Raw genomic sequence first — 20,609 nt, forward strand, 5'->3', positions numbered from 1 at the left:
AAAACATGGAACACAGTGTCACTTGTAATGCTCTGTAAAAAAGGTTATTTTCAAGTTCAACAAAGATTTGGGTGATATTGTTTGTATTTGCAGTGATTCAGCTACGTATATAAAAAAAGTTGTGTGATGACCTGTCCAACTGATACCCGAGCTGAAGTGATTCCCTGTAGGAGAACCTTGTCATTTGATGATATGCTGAAAGCATCTTTACTTCAGAGTTAATGAGGGATGCTATTGACTATAATTTTGTGCTTTATGTGGCATCAAAGAAAGAGTCATCCCAATTGTGTCCCTTAGCTGATGGTTCTCATCCCAAGGGTCTGGGAATGCTGAGAGGGCTTTTTCACAGCAGTTTACATGGGAAGGAAAGAGCGAGCGCACATGACCCAAAGGCTCACTGAAGAAGTATTGTATGGTGTACTACAATAAGGTTAATTTGCAAAAATCTATTTGGACCTCATATACACTATACGTACATGTTTATATACCATGTTCTTTCAGTGCAGAAAGCAAGCAATAATAAAAGCAAAACGTTCCATAAACACCGGAAAAACACTTTTTCTGTTGTTTTTAGTTGTGGGAAAATGTGTAACCACTGATAACCACTGTTTTTTAAGATATTGAAAACACTGAAAAAACCCCACCAGAATTTACCAAAAATAGAAACTGAAAACAGGAAAGACTAGCTGTAGACTACTCGCTTTGAGCCACCATGGTGTATGCTACTCTCTGGGCACTCTCATATCATTCTTTGCTTAATCCAGCTAATGTACTCCCGTGCTTGATGTGTTTTAGATGACCCCTATATCGAATGGGACCTGGCGATCCGATTTCCTCGTGGAGTACACAGGAGAGGGAAGCTCTGATGCAGACCCATCCTGCCCAAGTTTGGGCCCAGGAGTATCTGTGAGTATTGCCTCCTTGAATGAGCTTTTGATTTTTATGCGCCAAACTGTTTTTCAGCTTTTGTTTTTATACAAGGCACATGTTATTATCAAAGATAATTTTTTTAATTTGAGTATATAATGCAGAACGCTGAAATATTGTCTACAAAAGGATTAAGCAGTCTCTTGGAAGGAGATGGCCCAGCAGACATTGGGAGGAGGCGCTGCACCTGCCCTCCTTCAGGAATTCTAGGCAAATATCTTTGTCCCTAGTAATGGAAGATATTGCAGTAATATTAAATAATGCCGATCAACAATTTGGCAAGACACATCAAAGTAAAAATGTCTGACTTCATGTAAAACTAGAAGCTATTTAATCTTTGTATTTATTTTATTTATTATAGTAATGTTATCTAAAGTGATGTATTCGAAAACTGTACAACAGAATGCTCAAAGGTACAACAGTTACAGTAACATGTTCACGGTTGGTTAGAAGATGCAAGCAGTTGTGGCTACAGCTGTTTTTCTTTTTTAATATATATAAGTTGGTGAGGTTCTAATATCACACAGAAGTTAATTTCACACCTTAGACACAAATAGAACAAAAGAAAGAAAGTGAGTTAGGCACCAGCATGCTGTACAACAGGTAAAAACAAAGTGTTTGCGAGAGTGAAAAGAGAAGCAAATGACCACAGGTAAGGAGCGGGATGAGAATGAATACATTTAAAGGTTAGGCAGACAAAATAAATCCGTAATTGAAGGCATACAGGAAGTCATCGAAGCTGAGCAAGACACATGAAAAATGTGTGCAGCATAGTGAAGAGAGCAGAGAAGATGATCGCCTGAGTTTTTGTTGGTCCGAAGTGGAGTCGAGATATATTAGTGAGACCAACATAAAAGGAAGAACAATAGTTAAGAGAAAAATGAACCGATTCAACTGAGCAATTTAAAAAGAGGAAAAAGACAGAAAATATCGAATTCTATGTATATTGTACAAATGAAAGAGGCACGTTTTGAAAACGGAAGTAATTTAGTGTGGCAAGTTAGGTCGAGAACCAAACTAAAAAACTACATTATCAGCAGAGGAAAAATGACAAATAAGTAGGTTGAAACGATTTGAAGAAGGAAAAGTGATGTGACAAGAAATAAGAGTCTGAAGGAGTTAGAGAACGATGAAATGTAGAAAAAGATGTATTAGTCCTACTAATAGAAATGTAATTCAATCATGAAGATATGTTAATAAAAGACATAGTATAGAGCAAAGCGAGTAAAGATCCTAAAACTAATTTCTAAGGAACACCAAAGTGAATAAGATAAGATGCAGACAAAGAATGGGTGTTGACCCAGGTTAGAGTACGGGGTGGATCTAGGATCTTGGTTTATTTCTGTGATGTCTTGCCCTTTGCCTCATGGTGATGGGTAGAATAGGGTTGTTTGGCTGGAAGTCTTTCCAGGATTATTTCTCGTGTACCCGAGTAAGTTATACTTCTAGTAGGATTGTGCGGGTCAACTGTTTGCTCATGGGGATGGTTTTAATTAGTTTCAAATTTTGGGAGCGTGAAGATCAGAATAGACCTTTGTGATGATCAATTCTACGCAAGTCTATCTTATTTAGTGGGGAATCTAATGTTCTATTTGGGCAGTTTTACATTTGTGGTGAGTGTTTAGGTGGGCATTTTTTAAAGTTATGAAGCAACCTTAAAACAGGTGGGATATTTTCTGAGTAGATGGTCTGCCGTGAGGTTGAGGTTAAGATTGATCATGTCCAAAGTACTAGCTGTTTGGTCATTTGTACTAACAAATAGGTGATGTCCGGTAAAGTGGCCAGTATTTAGTTTCCGTTTGTTGGATCGACTGCAGTCTGAGATCTGAGGGCAGCGAGGGGACTGCAGGGGTAAAGTTAAGTTTGTATTGGTCATCAAAGTAAGAGGAGATTTCATTTTAGATTGAGTATAGCATGATCGCCAGAATGTCGTGCATTTGTTTCCCTCCAGCGCTACAAAAAGAGGGGCTCTAACAAGCTCATACCGCCAGCATTAAATCTTCCATTTTGATTGCAGGCACTTGTGCCTCTTGAATCAATGAAATTCTGTCCCTCTCTTCATAAAGGCTTTGCACGTTGTCACATAGGAATAGGTTGGTCATGTTGGCGTGGCTTTCAGTCCTTCATAATGCCGCCTCAGTTATTGAAGTGAGTGAACAGATTATTTACCATACTACTTTCCATCTTCTGAGGTCCAATAGATCCTGCACACTTGGTGGGGAGGGGTGTGGAGATATTCACAAACACATCTGAGTACGGGAAGTAGTGCCAAAGGACTACTCTTTAAAGGACTATTACACACCATTGTGAATCAGCCATCAAACACCCAACTCCTTGTTAGTAAGAGTACAGAGAGTGCATTCTTTTCAATTAGCACTAATTATATTTGAATATTCCTATTTTATTCCAATGTTAGATGTTTTGAGGCCAGTTCCCAAAAGCATGTAAAAGTACTTAAAAGAGTACTACTGGAGTACGATTTTATGTACTTTTACATGCCTTTCCGAATTCCGCCCCGAAGTACTTATGAAGGGCCTTTCAAGAACACATAGAGCTTACTTATAATGTTAGCCATTAAGACAGACTCTTTGTAAGTAGTTGAGGTACTTCTATCTGTGACCAGGCTTATAAGAAACTGCACACACCGGGTTGCCTATTACAGTTTGATTTGTCTTTCGGTAAAAGGGGCTCCTCCTTGTAAGGGCTTCCATGACCTTGTAGACCAAGGCAGCTTTAGTGGTTTTTAACTTCACATCCATATCGACATTGTCAATGGGCTGTTCATCATTTACTTTATGTTTAGTAACACCACTCTGCAGCTGGGATATAGCAGGATGCTCCTCAATGACGTGTTCAGGTTGCACATGACTAGTCTGGACTTGTATGTGGGTGCTAAGGCCTGATCGCTCTTTTGTGCTTTTTTTTTTAAAAGGCATGTTCTGGACCGATGCTCAAATTCGTACTCCACTCTTGCCAATCTCATTTGTGGATGAGTGTGGCTCTGAAACAGAAGCATGGAACCTACCAGTATGGACAAGTTACCCCTATGAATCTTGCACTGGTACTCATTAGTTTCCCTTGTCCATGCCATGCTCTCACCAACTATGTTGGCTTTCTATAGCGATCTTACACTTTTGGTTTGTGTGGAAGTTAACACTGGGGATCTGGAAGCTGTAAAACGTGTGCGCGTTCACACAGATGAGGCAGTAGGCGTGTCCGAGCTTCTGTATTTCTAAGACGTATTTATGCTGTGCAAGTTTCAGCCCAATTAGGGAGAATCACTCATGATTATTTAGGACATGAAGTTACCAGACCAATAGTCTCCATCATGAAAAACATGGAATTAGTTCAGACTGCTGGAGAATTCTTCTAAGGTCACAAAAGAGGATCTTACCTTTCATCCTTTCATATGAGAGATGTGTGCAGTAATAGGCTGATCCTGTTCCTTTCTTAAAGTGATATCCAGTACAAACACAGTTCTCTTCACCTAGCCCGTCACGATAACAATCACTAGGTGCTCTGGAATGTTGCTTTGCTTGATGATGGCTGCTTGGATTTTGAGATGTTTTGTGAGGTTATTCACTTGTTGACCCCTTTAAAAACTTTCATATCATGTTTACATCTGACATAGACATGGGCACACAACTAAAGCTTGGACTTAAGTTGTTAACAAGCCTGGGTTTAAAGTGATCCTTAAGTTATCATACAGATATGTGTCAGTTAGGTAGAGTGTCTGTAATAGTTAGTCAGATAGTGGTTGATGGGTATGTATAATTTCTAATAGAGAAAGCATCTGTACAGTAAGTTGTGTTTTCTTACAGTGTGTGCACGATTAAAAGATTGAGAAACAGGTTAACCTGCTTTTTCACGATGATCTGTTGGCAATGGGTTCATCAGTTGTGCGTATCGCTTTTCAGATTCCCATTTGCTAGTAGACTCATCAGTCCAGTGTGTTTTTTATTTGCATTCTGGGGCTTGAGATCTGGTTTTATAATGTGATCCACAGAACTGCAAATCACAGAATGCAAAGAGAAACCTGGACCAGATGAGATACTGACACATGGAACTACTTGAGCGCTGTGATGGCGTGAGTTTAGCAAGAAGCCAATGATGCTACGGGTAGAAACGCCGGATTCTCTCTGTGCCTTTTCGCAGCTGCAGATTGTTTGACCTCTAACAGGACAAGATGAATAAAAGGTCGTTTGAGAACTCCAAGGCCCTTTCTCTGGGTGCTGTAAGTCCGTGCTTACTGGGCAAGAGCAGCTGATTTTTTTTATTTGTATGTAGGACCATATGGCAGTTATGGTGTTGACATGTCCATAATGCAAAGGGGGGAAAAAGGAGCCAGAAGCTCCTGGAAAGACCTCTAATGTGCCTTTCTTTGCTTACGGCCACGTAGCTCTGTCAGGTGCTGAGGTATTTCTTGGTGAACAACATATAATTGTTGGAAGGATGTGCATGCAAGACCAACATCTGCTCTCAGTGCTGTTGTATGATTGCTACACAACGAAGTACGCCTGTTGAAACGCGGTTATCCCACAATAACACATAATATTTATAAGTGGAATGTAGACCTTTTGCTGCCCATCTGTAAGACACATTGAGGAAAACCTACCAACCCCTGGTAACTTCACAAAATAAGGTTAGATTTATCACAGAGTTCAAGAGAAGTGCATGGTTGAGATTTGATAGTGAAACTGAAACAGCTTCTTTATATAAACAGTTGGATTTTGAGTTTTCACGGGCTAGTCCCAGTAGCCACCAGACAAGAATAAAGGAGGTGTTGAGGCAAGACTGGATGGAGGGCATTGCCTGAGGTCATGCCCTGCTAACCGAGCCAGATGTCCATAGGGCCTAGGCTGTGCACTGAGGCATCTGCAGCCAGGTGTATTGAGTACAAAGTTTGTCCTCAAGACGCGCCCGACAACAAGAGCCCCAAATGTACTGTGCAAGATCAAGGTGCAGAGTATGGCCAAAGGCCTTGCCCTTTATCTAGAGCTTGCTGTAGGCATTGGGGACTGGACTCAACATGTTGCAAAAAGTCGCACACTGCACCTAGAGCCTGCTTGTCATGGCCAATGGCTATGGCCTGTTTGTACAGGGGACAGGGTATGGCTGATACACTTGCCCTCTATCCAGAGCCATTTAGACACTGATGAAGGTCTTCCGGTCTGGGCTCCAGAGTCCGGTACTCGTCATATTGTGGTAAATATTTGATTTACCGTCCTAATTTCTATACAGGTAAGTACTTAAACAAAAATAACTCAATCGGAAAGAAAGACGCAGAGTCCGTGGTGTTAGAGTTCTTAGGGGTTTTATTCCTTAAAAAGGAATGGTTCTGGTACCGGATATCGGGTTCCTGACACCACTGGGGTGCAGGAAGGGATAGAGCATACTTTATTGACAAGACATAACTTTTATACTTAAACCATATAATGAATACCAATACAGTAGCCGTAACAGCTGAGAGAAACAAGATAAGAGTATACACGTGTTAGCAATACGTAATCAGAAGGCGTGAACTGGGCGTGAACATAGAGGTGTGTGCTAGAAACGTCACATGTAAGTGTCACAAGTAGGTGGGTACATAGCAGAATCTTGCAGTGTCAGCAGAAATCTGAGGTCTGGATGCGCGCGCAGCTGCATGACGTGTGATTGACATGTAATTGACGTGAAGCTGGAGGGTGCAAGACTTTACATTTACACTAGCGGAAAGAGACAGAAGTCTGGCATGTCAGATCAACTCGTACCTATATCGTATCTGATATCTGATGTTTGGGAACCATATTATCTAGAGGGAAAGGTCTCTTGGGCAGAGGCTATTCTATACTGACTGTGAGAGCGTGTATAAGCGTCTATGTGTCTGCATGAGATGCGAGGGGGCATGGGCCTACCATGGTAACAGAAGCTATGAATTACTTGCACGGAGACAGTGAGGCCGGGCCCTTTGCTCTGCAGCTGGAAGGATGTTTACTTGAACTAGTAGGCAGGAATGTATGTTTGAGGAGCGGAGCAGATAATTCGAAGGTTGAATACAGTCTTGGCAGGCAGCAGGCTGAGCTAAGCGCCGTTAGCCGCGCAGGGAGTAAGGCAGAGGTCACGGGTACAGAGGCAGCCCAGGCTGAGGCTGTCAGAGTCAGAAGGCAGGAAAAGGCTCGATGGCAGAATTCAGAGGCCTACTTCGCCAGAGTTGGAAAACGTGTAAAGTACACTACATAAAGACGTTGGCACGGCATACTTAGGAACGGAATATTCAACCCGTTCAGGGTGGATCTGAAAGAGGACATGTTAACGTTGGACGCAAATGTATTTGCGTCTTCATAACTGGCACAGGAGGGAAATTACATGCACTTTAAGCTTGTACATGGAGACGGTGGGGTACACGTTAGGGAACATTTCTTGACCATAAAATTTATATTTCCTCATTCCCTCCTTGTTCCCTACGGACCCTTCATGATATATCGATCCTCATGAACCGATCAGTCTGTTCTTGTAACATCATTTGCTCTTCTTTCTTCTTTTCGCGTTTTGAGTGAAAACTGGAATGTGGAATACATGATGTGGCACACAGACCACAAATCGCTGGCCCACACTGTAGGCACAGGCAGCAACTGAATACTATGACAAGGGCAATGCCTAGGAAGGATAGGATCTTCCATCCCCAAGCGGTCAACGTTGTCCAGAACCAACCGGACCAAGTCCAGGTGCCTGGATTCTGATGTATCAAACTTGCAATTTTATGAAGACGTGTAATAGCTTTATATACTGTTGGCGCGTTTTCTGGAATGAAAACACAGCAACTTGACCCGATGACCTTACAAGCTCCGCCCCTATCTGCTAGGATGACGTCAATAACAAGACGATTTTGAAGAACAACAACCCGCATGGCAGATTGCTCCTCTGTTAAGTTGCCTAGAGCGGAGGTAGTTTCATTCACTACTGCTTCGAGTGTTCTAGTTAATCTTCGTATCAGTTTACTATTAAAGACGGTACCTAAGTAGGGGAAGAAACCTTTATTGAAATCTGTGTATTGCTCCCATGCCGTTTCAGTATAGTCGACAATCGGGAGATCTCTTCGGAGTCTATCCTTTACTAGATTAGTATTTCTGTGATAATCAGGAGGGGCTAGAAAAACAGGTGGCAGAAGGAATGCAATGTAACAGGTCCCATCCCAGTCTGGAGGTAAGCGTATGTATGCGGTATGGCCACAAACAAAGTAGGAATGACGAGTAGCTCTAAATGAAGACTTGCCTTGATCACTGAATTCGACCACTGTAGTACATTTACTATGACCTAAGTGTACTGAACCCTTCTTTCTGACACATAAGTCACCTGTGACTGGTAATACTGACATAGCAGGGAGAACTGGTGCAGCTTCGGATTCAACAGTAAGAATCATAAGGTTAATTGTATAATTACCTAATCCATATACTTCATTTTCTAGATCTGTTCCTATTCTAGTGGGAAGTCCCTTTTTGTCGGGATAACAGGCGTTAAGCAGAACTAAGTTCAAGTTTCCCCAAACCCAATTTCCTTCGAAAACAGCAATATCAGGATCTAAGGAATTAATTATTCTAAACCATGCTCCACATGAGCCATTGTGTGTGAACGGGTACGGAAAGAGGGGCAGAACTCCCTTGTATTTCTGATAGGGAGGGAGTCGGCCACATATCCAACAGTTTGTAGCATTATTAGTCTGATGGGAGTGATGTAACATACTAATGAATGTGTTGTTGCGCAGCGCAAGTCTGTAAGATAATTCGTGAGGGGGTAATTCGCTAAAAGAATGCTCGGCAGTGACATTGTAAGCAGATTGTTCACGCTTGAAGATAGGGTAGTATATAGGCAGCAATATACTGGCAACAATAATCAAAAGACTTAGGAAAAACATAATCAATAATGTCACTATGCAGTGACTACGGAGTGATTTACAATATGCATGTTTCTTGAATTTTCTCTCTCTCTCTCTATCTCGGTCTAGGGGATACATGTCAGAAACTAATTTAACCGATTCACCTAGGGGAGGACTTAAACAATTAAACTGTCTGACTTGCTAGACCGTAGTTTCATTTTATACTCCTCTTGTGGAGTTTTCTCTCTCTTGGGAACTTTAAAGTCACTAGTATCGAGGCAGTCCTTTGAGGGGGTGGAAGAGTCAGTTTCTGGCAACAGTTCATTACATTTTTTAATATGACTCGTGTGGATCCACCCCTTTCGGCCTTCCACTTTAATTGCCGTCCTCGTGGTCAGAAGGACGATCTTCGGCTCCTTCCAGCGGGGCTCCAGCGGGCTTTTTCTGTCGAAGTTGCGAATCAACACAGTGTCACCGGGACGGACGTCGTGTGGCTTTACATCAGTGTTGTCGGGAAAAGCTGCGGCAACCTGTGAACGACATGATTGGAGTGCAGACATCAAGGAGGCAAGGTAATCTGTCAGCATATTACAATCAACATCGGTTATTTTCTTAGGCATGGGCGTCCCCCACATATTTGGTGGTCGGCCAAAGACCACCTCATACGGGGATAGTCCTGATCTCGAATGGGGGACCATTCTCATATAGAACAGTGCAACTGGCAGGGCGACTATCCAGTCGACCCCTTTCTCTTTACATATTTTGGCGAGGCGTGTTTTCAATGTCTGATTGTGTCTTTCTACAAGGCCAGCTGCCTCGGGATGTCGGACGCAATGGAATCTCCACTGATATCCTAGCAGAAGTGAAACCTGCTTCATGAGCTCGGACGAGAATGGCTGTCCGTTATCTGAGTACACGATACGAGGCAAGCCGTACCGTGGGAAGAATTCACGAACCAACTGCCTGGCAGTGGTCGGAGCAGTGTAATCTGGGACTGGATATGCTTCGGTCCAACGGGAAAGTGCACAAACAGTTACGAGGACATACTTGAATCCTCGACAACGGTCCATCTGGATATAATCCATCTGGAGGACTTCAAAAGGGTGATCGGGAGGATGAAATCCACCTTGTTCTACAGGGACGCTTTTACCTGGATTGAACTGACAACAGATCATGCAAGTACGCACTTTCTGTTTTGCTGCTGCTCGTAAATGTTTGTTGTACCAGAGATTCTGTAAACTGTCTAACATAGCTTTTTCTCCTAGGTGTGCTGGACTATGTGCTGTATTTATTATGACTTGAACCATAGAGTCGGGGAGAAACCATGTAGATTTTCCCTTCGTCATCCATCCTTGATCTGTCTGGATCCCTCCTAGTTCAGTCCATTTCTTGATTTCATCTGGAGTAGCATGTGTCTGAATATCGATTACATCTAGTGTGGGATCCCTAACTGTCATACACTGTGTCGGCACTATTGTCTTTGTCACATCAGTTGTCTGGGTGTGAGTCAATGCTGTATGTTTTGCTGTTTGGTCTGCCAGGTCGTTACCCTGGGAAATGGAATCTGTAACTCTAGTATGTGCTTTACACTTCATGATGGATATGCCTGAAGGCAGATGTATTGCTTCTAATAGTGCTTGAATGAGGGGACCGTGTTGGATCTTGGCACCGTGAGAGGTCAAGAAACCTCGTTCTTGCCATAACACTCCGAAGTCGTGTACGACTCCGAAAGCATAACTTGAATCTGTGTATATGTTAACATTTCTGTTCTTGGCTAATATACAGGCTCGGGTCAGAGCGATGAGCTCTGCTGCTTGAGCGGACAGTGTGTCAATACGATATGTTTCTTTGACTTCAGTTTCAGTGGTCACTGCATACGCGGCCACTAATTCTCCTGTGTTTGTTCTCATACATGAACCATCCACGTAAAGTGTCGGATCTGGATTTATCAGTGGAACATCTGTTAAGTCTCGTCGGGGCTTTGTTACTGCATTAATGATCTCTATACAATCATGCGGGGCTGAATTTGTCATAATCGAAGGTAACAATGTTGCAGGATTTAGAATGTTACAGCGTCTGATTTCTATATGTGGCTGGAATAGCGTCAATTCATAACCTGTCAGTCGTGCTATAGTCAAGTGTTGAGTCTGGGTTCGGTTTAAAAGAACCTCTACAGAATGTGGAACTTGTACTGTTAATGGATGTCCTAATACAATTGAATCGCTCTGTCTGATTGCTAAGGCTGTCGCTGCAACTGACTTTAAGCACGCAGGGAGCGCCTGGGCTACTGAATCCAATGTACTTGAAAAATAAGCACAAGGCTTATGTGAACCTGCTTGATCTTGAGTGAGGACAGACAACGCTGTACCATCACGTTCTGTAACAAAAAGTGTAAAAGGTTTGCTGTAACATGGTGTCGCTAAAACTGGTGCTTGACATAAAGCTTTCTTTAATTCCTCAAAGGCCTGTGTATGTTCCTGAGTCCAAGGAAGGACAGTCGAAGTTGCTGCCTCCTGTGTCGTCAACTGAATGAGTGGTTTAGCTAGAAATGCATATTGAGGAATCCATTGTCTGCAGTACGAGGTGAGGCCTATAAAGGCCCGCACTTCCTTTTGTGTCTGGGGTTGTGGCATATTTATAATTAACTGGATGCGGTCAGGTGTGAGCTGTCTCCCCACTTTGGACAGCAAGTGACCCAAGTACACAACTTGCTGAACACAGAATTGTAGCTTCGAAGGAGACACTTTGTGTCCCTTGTCGGCCAGAAAATGTAAAACTGTCAGTGATGCTTGTTCACATTCGGGTTCACTTCGTGCGGTGATCAGCAGATCATCGACGTACTGTAGCAAGGCAGTGTTAACTGGCATTTGGATACAATCAAGTTGTCTTTTCAGTGCTTGACTATAGATGCTGGGGCTTTCTGTGAATCCTTGAGGTGCGCGTGAAAATTTGAAACTTCGTCCATTTAAACTGAATCTGAAGAGGTATTGGCTCTCTGGATCAATGGGGACACTGAAGAAGGCGTTCTTGAGATCAATTACAGTAAAGAACGTTGCTTCTGAATCAATAGCAGTCAATAAGGATGAGATGTCGGGAACCACAGGATACTGTGGGACAATACATTTATTCAGTTCTCGTAAATCAATCACCAGACGATATACTGGCGGTGCATTGGGATCAGTACGTTTAAGAATCGGAATGATAGGGGAATTACAGATATTGGAGTCGGTTTCTACGACCACTCCTTGGGCAATGAGCTCTTCAATGATTTCCAGTAAGGCCACTACAGCATCGGGTGGTAACTTGTATTGTCTGATTCGCGGCAAAACAATTCCTGGTTTGAGTGTAACACGGTACGGTGTGATGTGCATGCAGCCTACATCGGTTGGGCCTTGTGCCCACAGGTGTTTCGGTACATTTTCCAATCTGACATCAAACTCTCGTAATACATAGTGACCCTTAAAGTCACGCAGGAAAAGTCTAACTCCTTCCGGAGAACAACATATCACAGCTCCTAGAGCCTTCAATGTTTTGATACCTAACAAGTTTTCTGGACATGACTTCGTGAGTAACAAGTCTGTAACGCGTGATAATGGACCCACAGCTAGGGGGACTGGTTTCGATACCTCATTTACAATAGGCTGTCCTGAAAAACCAAGGGAAACATTCTGTGAGCCTGAGAGGGGTGCCCCTGGGACTTCATTATGGCTGATTGTTGTGCGGCTTGCCCCTGTGTCAATTAAAAACTTTCTGTCTTTTCCCAATACTTGACTGTGTACATAAGGACCCTCTTGATCTACAGGAATCTCAATAAGAGGCAAGCCAACCTCCCTCTCTAGGCTGTTTCATGTGTATCGCTGATAATCGGGATAATCAGATTGGGCATACTGGTTCATCTGTCGTGAAACTTGCTGTGTCGCGGCAATGGGCTGTGGCTGTGGCTGTGGCTGTGATGCAGCTGCGGTCTGTGCTGTATGTGGTGAAGCATGCATAGGTTGTGAATTCTGTGAAGTCTGTTGCTGGACCTGGTCTTGTCTAGGCGGATGCGGTCTTTCTTTAGTTTTACCTGTTGCTATATTGTGTTTCAGGACTGGACATTCATGTACGTAGTGACCTGGCTGCTTGCAATAGTTGCATGTCCCTTTAACGGGAGCTGCTGAATTACCTGTCTGGGCCGTACCCTTTCTCTGGCCGTCGGCTGGAACCGACTGGGCCACTAACATTTTCATTTTCGTGTCTTTCATACGTCTGTTCGTGATCCTGTTCTTCTCTAATTCTGTTCTGGTGGTATTGTAACATTTGTAACATCTGGGATGGCGTATTCGCTTGCCATGTACTTTCAACTTTATATACACGGTTCTTAACTGATGTCAGGGAATTTTCGACCAACTTTGTTACAAAAAGATGCGGGTACGACTCGCTACCTGGTTTAAGGCCACTATTAATAATGAAACATTTCTCGAATCTGGAATAGAAGTCACTGGTATCTTCATCGTGTTTCTGTTTACATGCTGAGATTGCGTCCCAGTCTTCCTTTTTAGTTGTCAATAATCTTGGCAAGACCTGTACTATTAGACCTGGTAATGCTTTTGCTTTGTCCCCAAGGCCTACCCCTGGGGTACGACCTTTTTCCTCGTCTTCTATTTCAGTCCATATAATCTTTTTATCTCCCACCTCCCATTCTTTTTCCTTGAGTTTCTCGTAGATGCCGGTGGGCAGTAGTACTTTTAACAATTTCATAATGTCTGTGTACGTGTAATCTCCCATGAGTAACATGTCTTTAAGTTCTCGGTGAAAACCTGCAGGGTCTTTATCATGACAGGGTACTAGTTTCTTCATTTCTAACAATTCTAACTTTGTTAAAGGTGTGTACACAAACACACGTTCCAAGGTGTTATTAGTACCCATAACTGGGTGTACTTCTCGTAAAGGATTCTGTCTGTCAAAATGCTCAAAGTGACACATTTTTCTTTCTGGTGGCTGAGCTGATACATATTGTGGGCCTAAGAAAGCGTTATATTTACGTAGTTGTTCTAGAATTATTTGAATTAATCTGGTACTTAGGCCTCTCCATCTATTCATAAGTAGGGCTTCTAATGTATCAGGTAAGGGACCTGGATCAGAATGTTGTTGTCTGTATAACGTGATGAGATGCTGAATCATGTATACACCAGCTAATTTCTGCTCGTCTGGGGAAAGGTTCAGAAATGTCTGTGCTACTGTATCATCATTGTACGTGTTAGTATTGTCAGCCCATAGTACTGCTGACCGGGCTAGTTCTTGTTCATCCATAGAATTGAGTACATGGTACCCCATTTGTTCTTGAAGCATTTTATCGGTAACTTGAAACAGATGTTCAGGGGAACTTTGTTTTGATATGCCAGAGAGAAAAACTCTTTTGCTCTCCGGACGAATGCCTTTCCTAAGGTAACTTCCCTTACCTACATACGCTATCATTTCTTTAGTCGTTTCTTGTTCTTCAGGTTCGTCCTCCTCGGAGGAGTTGTCATTTTCATTTTCCTTTTCTTGTTCTTTTCTGTGTATTTCTATTACTTCTTTTCTGATTTTCTTGTACATGCTTGCTATACAATTCAGTTTATCATGCTTTCCGTCGGCTATTTTTTGACCCCACTTGTTTAGTGCTTCCATCTCTTCCTGGTCTACCCCAGGCCTGTCTCGGTCTCTTATTATAAGCAATTTATGAAAAAACGTAATACATATGCTTGAGTGTCAACTTTTTGATGTGCCAGGGCCTCCTTAATACTTTCGGAATTTTCCCCAGTCTGGACAAAATGATATATTCTATCTAAGTGATCAGCCATCCCTGGGAATAACACTAGGTAATCTGTAGCTTGTCGCAAGCGTAGTGATGCTATCAACATTCTATCGTCTTTACCGGGTACTGGATCGTATCTGCAAATTGGAAGGGGTTCTTTGAGTATGTCGAGACGGGGTGATTGGGGTGTATGTTGCTTCAGCAGGTCCCTAAGGTGTAATCTGTGTGTTGTTGGCGGGGTCTGGAGACCTCCTGTCGCACCTCCTGAGGCAGAGGCTTGAGCATTATTTCTCTGTGGAGTCTGTATGTGTACCTGAACTTGTCTCTTACTGGGATCAGGCGCAATCGGATTCGGTATATTAATCTTAGGTGCGGGAAGTGGTGGAGGTGGAGGAACAAGTGGAGCAGGCTGTCGAACGGGGGAACCTTGTTGCGGCAATGGCGGGATATGGTCTTGAGGCGGGTTGCCACCTCCGTCCCCGTCACCGTCAGTAGGCGGGACGCGGGCACGTGGATTGGTGTAAGCGGGTGCTACATCGTCTAGATAGGAAGCAAGGAATATGTCTTTGGTGGTCCTGTGATTTACTTTAGTCGGAACCAATGGTGGCGGCAAATTTTTCGGTATTTCTGAAGTGGCTTCAGGCGAACCCTCGGCCACTAAGTACATCCCATTTACAAGATTGTTTCGCATACGGTCTACTTGTTCTGCTTTTACTCGGATCCCCTCATTAACTAATTCGTTTTCTCGGACTCTAACCGACTCTTCTCTATGTCTGTCTTCTTTACGGAGTGCTCTTTCAGCACGTTTATGTGATTCTTTACGCCAAAATTCTATGGCGTCTTTCTGAGATTGTCTGGCTTTCCTTTTCCATAGCGCTTCTTCTACCTTCACGATACACTCGGCATCCCATGTTCCTGTAACGGGCCATCTGTGTCTCTCGTCTAGGTGCTTGGTATAATCGGCCCATAAATCTAGATACAGTATGGCATCTAAGCCATGCTTATGGTACATAAAATTTCCAGGAGTGTCCCTAGGGGGGATAGGAATTTCTTCCTCTAGCATCCCTTTCCTAGTTCCTATCTGTCTTAGTTTATTGAAAAACAGCATCTTGTTACTTAGTACTGGATACTCGATACTTGTTACTTACTCTAAACACAGCTAGTTGCACAAAAACACAATAATGTACATCAAACAGTCACTCATACCACGACATTAATCACATGAAAAACATTTTGAACATATAGGACTACCTTGATACTAGATGTGCCGCTAAACAGCACAGATACACTGTCGAGAACAGTGCAAGAACTTGAATGCTCGATATACTGCTAAACAGTACAGATACACTGTCTAAAACAGTGCAGACCGCGTTTGTGTACCCAAACCCGTCTTTACCGGATACATAATAATGCACCCGTCTAGATACGTCCCAGCAATGGTACTCACCGGGAAGCACGGAACAGAAGGCCTCGGAAAACTCGACTGGACTGGACCGGACTGGACTCGACTGGACTCGACACGTGGATACTTCAGAAACTGGTGGGCCTCTTGACACCTCGGACCTTGCTTCTTTCGGCTAGGCTCTGGTCGGGATCCTCCGCACTCCTCACCGCCTCGTCTGGGTGCTGATCGCAGTCTCCGTCACCTCCGTGGGCCAGAGGGAGATACAGGAAATCCTGCGGGTACGCGTAATTGTCCGTCTTGACTTATGGCAGGGGGCAAAGGTTGCAACGCACCAACCGGCGCGTAAGGTGGGGGAGGGGTCCCTGTTCGGGCGCCAAAATAATGTGGTAAATATTTGATTTACCGTCCTAATTTCTATGCAGGTAAGTACTTAAACAAAAATAACTCAATCGGAAAGAAAGACGCAGAGTCCGTGGTGTTAGAGTTCTTAGGGGTTTTATTCCTTAAAAAGGAATGGTTCTGGTACCGGATATCGGGTTCCTGACACCACTGGGGTGCAGGAAGGGATAGAGCATACTTTATTGACAAGACATAACTTTTATACTTAAACCATATAATGAATACCAATACAGTAGGCGTAACAGCTGAGAGAAACAAGATAAGAGTATACACGTGTTAGCAATACGTAATCAGAAGGCGTGAACTGGGCGTGAACATAGAGGTGTGTGCTAGAAACGTCACATGTAAGTGTCACAAGTAGGTGGGTACATAGCAGAATCTTGCAGTGTCAGCAGAAATCTGAGGTCTGGATGCGCGCGCAGCTGCATGACGTGTGATTGACGTGTAATTGACGTGAAGCTGGAGGGTGCAGGGGACTTGACATTTACACTAGCGGAAAGAGACAGAAGTCTGGCATGTAAGATCAACTCGTACCTATATCATATCTGATATCTGATGTTTGGGAACCATATTATCTAGAGGGAAAGGTCTCTTGGGCAGAGGCTATTCTATACTGACTGTGAGTGCGTGTATAAGCGTCTATGTGTCTGCATGAGATGCGAGGGGGCATGGGCCTACCATGGTAACAGAAGCTATGAATTACTTGCACGGAGACAGTGAGGCCGGGCCCTTTGCTCTGCAGCTGGAAGGATGTTTACTTGAACTAGTAGGCAGGAATGTATGTTTGAGGAGCGGAGCAGATAATTCGAAGGTTGAATACAGTCTTGGCAGGCAGCAGGCTGAGCTAAGCGCCGTTAGCCGCGCAGGGAGTAAGGCAGAGGTCACGGGTACAGAGGCAGCCCAGGCTGAGGCTGTCAGAGTCAGAAGGCAGGAAAAGGCTCGATGGCAGAATTCAGAGGCCTACTTCGCCAGAGTTGGAAAACGTGTAAAGTACACTACATAAAGACGTTGGCACGGCATACTTAGGAACGGAATATTCAACCCGTTCAGGGTGGATCTGAAAGAGGACATGTTAACGTTGGACGCAAATGTATTTGCGTCTTCATAACTGGCACAGGAGGGAAATTACATGCACTTTAAGCTTGTACATGGAGACGGTGGGGTACACGTTAGGGAACATTTCTTGACCATAAAATTTATATTTCCTCAATATGGCATGGATGCTTATACTGTAAATGTGTACTACATATGTTTTTCTTGTTTGCTCCATCAAGTCAGTTATGTGAGTGAACAAAATACACATTTTGGGGGTCAAGATATTGTTTTAAGCCAAAACGTTGGAGTGTCTAAACCTGTATTGTTCTGACAAGGTCAGTCGCCACTTCTTTTCTCTTCCACAGCCAAGTGTGAGTTTAAAATGTGAACCTGTACTAACTAAGTGAAGGGTGTTGTATGAATTCCTGTTGCAACAGCGTTCTGGTTACAGGAGTACAGAGATAGTATGCTAGCTACTAGAGTATCTGCATGGTATATCTGAAGTATTATTTGTTGGGATAGGTTGGTGTAGTTAACTTCTGCCCCTCAGGCAGTGTATAACGCAGCAGTATGTAAAGCAGCTGATAGTGATTTGCATTATAAGGTAGAGCGGTATCTTCTTCCTTGTCCTGAGGCTTCCCTGGTGCAATCCTGACAGAATGTCTCATTCAAGCTAGCACAACTCGGTCTCTCTCCATCGTTCACTCTGACCTCAAAACTCATTCCTACACAAACCCATGCACCTCTAAACCTATATCCGAACTCAACCTTGACTCTTCTCCTCTATTCCAACTTAATTCCTTAACTCCGACTCCAAGCTCCATCTGCAGTTCCTGACCACATCCCCCAAATCAAGCCCTAACTACACCACACTCACCAGTCCGTAAGGCCATTGCAACTTTTTGAAGTATACCTATCCTGAGCCTTAACCCAAGTCCACACCCCCACTCCAACATCACATTTCCTGCCCCAGTTCCCAAACTGTAACTTCACAATATCTTCAGCTGAACCTTGAAGACACAATCCAAACACAACCCTTTGACTCCACCTCCTGTGTGCAGTGTAGCCCACTGCCCCCTGCTTTCTTATAACTCCATCACCTACCCCCCTTTGCCCCTTTTCATCCGTGTTGCTCTACACTTTACACGACTCAGCTTTACTTATTTTAGTCTCTTTTTCTCTTTCTCTCGGTCTCTCTCCGCCTCTCTCTTTTTCTCTGTACATACTACTCTCATCTTTTCCCCCCTCATTTCCTCTCTCCCCAATACTCTTGCTTTCTCCTGGAGTGTTTCGTGTTCTGTGTTCATTGATTCCCATAGAACAGCCCCTCTGAACGCAAGTCTCTCTCATTTACTCTACTATTATAACCCTTAAGTAACCCACTCACTTCTGTCATCTAGCTCTTCTACACATTTCACAGATACAAGACTCCACCTCTGCATTCATCATCTCTTTTTCAGCCTCCTCCATCCTTTTTAACATTCTTTTGGTGCCTATTCTAACTTTTTCTTGACTCTGGTGTTCTCTTTTTGAGCACGTCCTTCAACCCCTTTCTCAACTCCTTCCTCTCTCGTCGCTCTCCAACACCCATCAATCTCCCATCTACCAGTCTCACCGGCCTCCCACCTCCTATCTGTCCCTCGTTACAGAAGTGTCTCCCAGACATATGTGATTTGTCCTACAGTAACACTCATCACTCCCTTCTGTGAGCCCTACCGCTCTCTCACCACTCTCCCCTCTCTGCCGCTATGCCTCCTAGACTTGTTTAGTGTTTCCTGCAGCTATGTTCATTGCTCTCTTCAGCACTCCCTCTCTCACCACTCCCCTCTCTCCGCAGGAGTGTTTCCCAGATTGTGTTTGTGAGGACGCCTGCAATAACACCTACGCCTGTGTCCGAACCGTGAGCAGCACCAACCTGCAATACTGTGAATTCAGCGACTTCGAGGTAAGGTCCGCCATCTTGTAGAAAACAAAGCCTGGTGCGCGCCATCACAGCCAGCCCTTTGTGACTTGTCTCCAACTCTGACTGTCACAACCAGTACGGAGTCCGCCTCAGCCACGGTCCGTGCAGGTAACATTGGTGGGGCCGTGTAAAGGGGATTTCGAGGGACGATGCAGAGGGAAAATTATTTATTTCATTTTCCATCTGCATCGTCCCTCTAAATCCCCCCCCTTACTAGGCCCGCTGCGGTTACCTGCACGGACTGTGGCTGGTCAGCCTCCGTGCTACCCCCACAGACCTTCTCTTCTTCCTGTAACCAGTGGAACCATAGCCTGGTACCATTGCCCAAATGACTTCCACCACTACCCCGTAGTGGAATCCATGACCAGTGCTGCCACCCCTTGTGACTGCGGCTGCCAGTCCTCGGGGATCAATGCTTTATGGCAGCCTCTGTCTATCATCAGTGGGCCCAAGGACAAACCAGTTACTGCCAGACTCCATGGACTAGTCATCTCAACCATAAATGAGTTTCTTTTTAAGCCCAGTGACCAGCCATGAGACGTAGCTTCGCACCATTCACCACTAGCCATCATCACCATTCCCCAGTGGCCAACATCACAGCGTTAGTGCCAGCCTTCCCTTCCCCCTCTTGTGACTGTGGTTGATGGCCCTCAATGACCATCACTTCCAACCACAAGGACCCAGTCCCAAGAAACCACCACACACCAGCCCGTGTTTATGCAACCACCCTTAGCTTCAACCACTACCAACCCCATGATCGATTCGGATAGCAGTGACAAGCCCAAAGTGACCACCATTTATTGTAGCCAGAGGCATCGAAAAACCGATCTGTGACCATCAGACCCCAATAGCCAATAAACACCAGGCACCAGTTATAATCGGCTGCACTCTAAAGTGACCAATAACCCCTTGCCCTCCGTGACGAGCCTTGAAAATCAACCCCAGCGACCGTCACTGCTCTGGCCAGTGCAGCCTCCTCAAGTGACAATCGCATGCGCCACCTAGTGAGCACGCCCCCCGTTCAGCACAATTGGCCAGTGGTCCTTCTGACCAATACTCCCCGCTAGTGATTGGCTTCACTGGCAAATCACCTCCAGCCCTCAGGAATGAGCAGATCACTTCAATTCCAGTAAATAACATGAACACACACACACATGTGCACAAGCATCCCCAACCATGCTCACTTGAGCGCCTCTTGCATGGCTAGCAAGTGCTATATAAACCTTTACACATCTTGCAGCGCTCCCTGAAG

At 44.2% G+C, this 20,609-nt stretch overlaps 1 protein-coding gene across 1 annotated transcript in view; it reads left to right on the forward strand.

The window, feature by feature from the left end:
• LOC147679807 (uncharacterized) overlaps nt 1–20,609 on the forward strand; it is a 582,063-nt gene that overhangs the window by 114,663 nt on the left and 446,791 nt on the right. The window contains exon 11 of the mRNA XM_086943363.1: nt 796–906. Within this exon, the coding sequence (XP_086799489.1) occupies nt 796–906 (111 nt within the window). The remainder of the gene's footprint in view (nt 1–795; nt 907–20,609) is intronic.

The sequence above is a fragment of the Lissotriton vulgaris genome, chromosome 11 (genome assembly GCF_964263255.1).
Source record: "Lissotriton vulgaris chromosome 11, aLisVul1.2, whole genome shotgun sequence".
In the NCBI taxonomy this organism is placed as follows: domain Eukaryota; kingdom Metazoa; phylum Chordata; class Amphibia; order Caudata; family Salamandridae; genus Lissotriton; species Lissotriton vulgaris.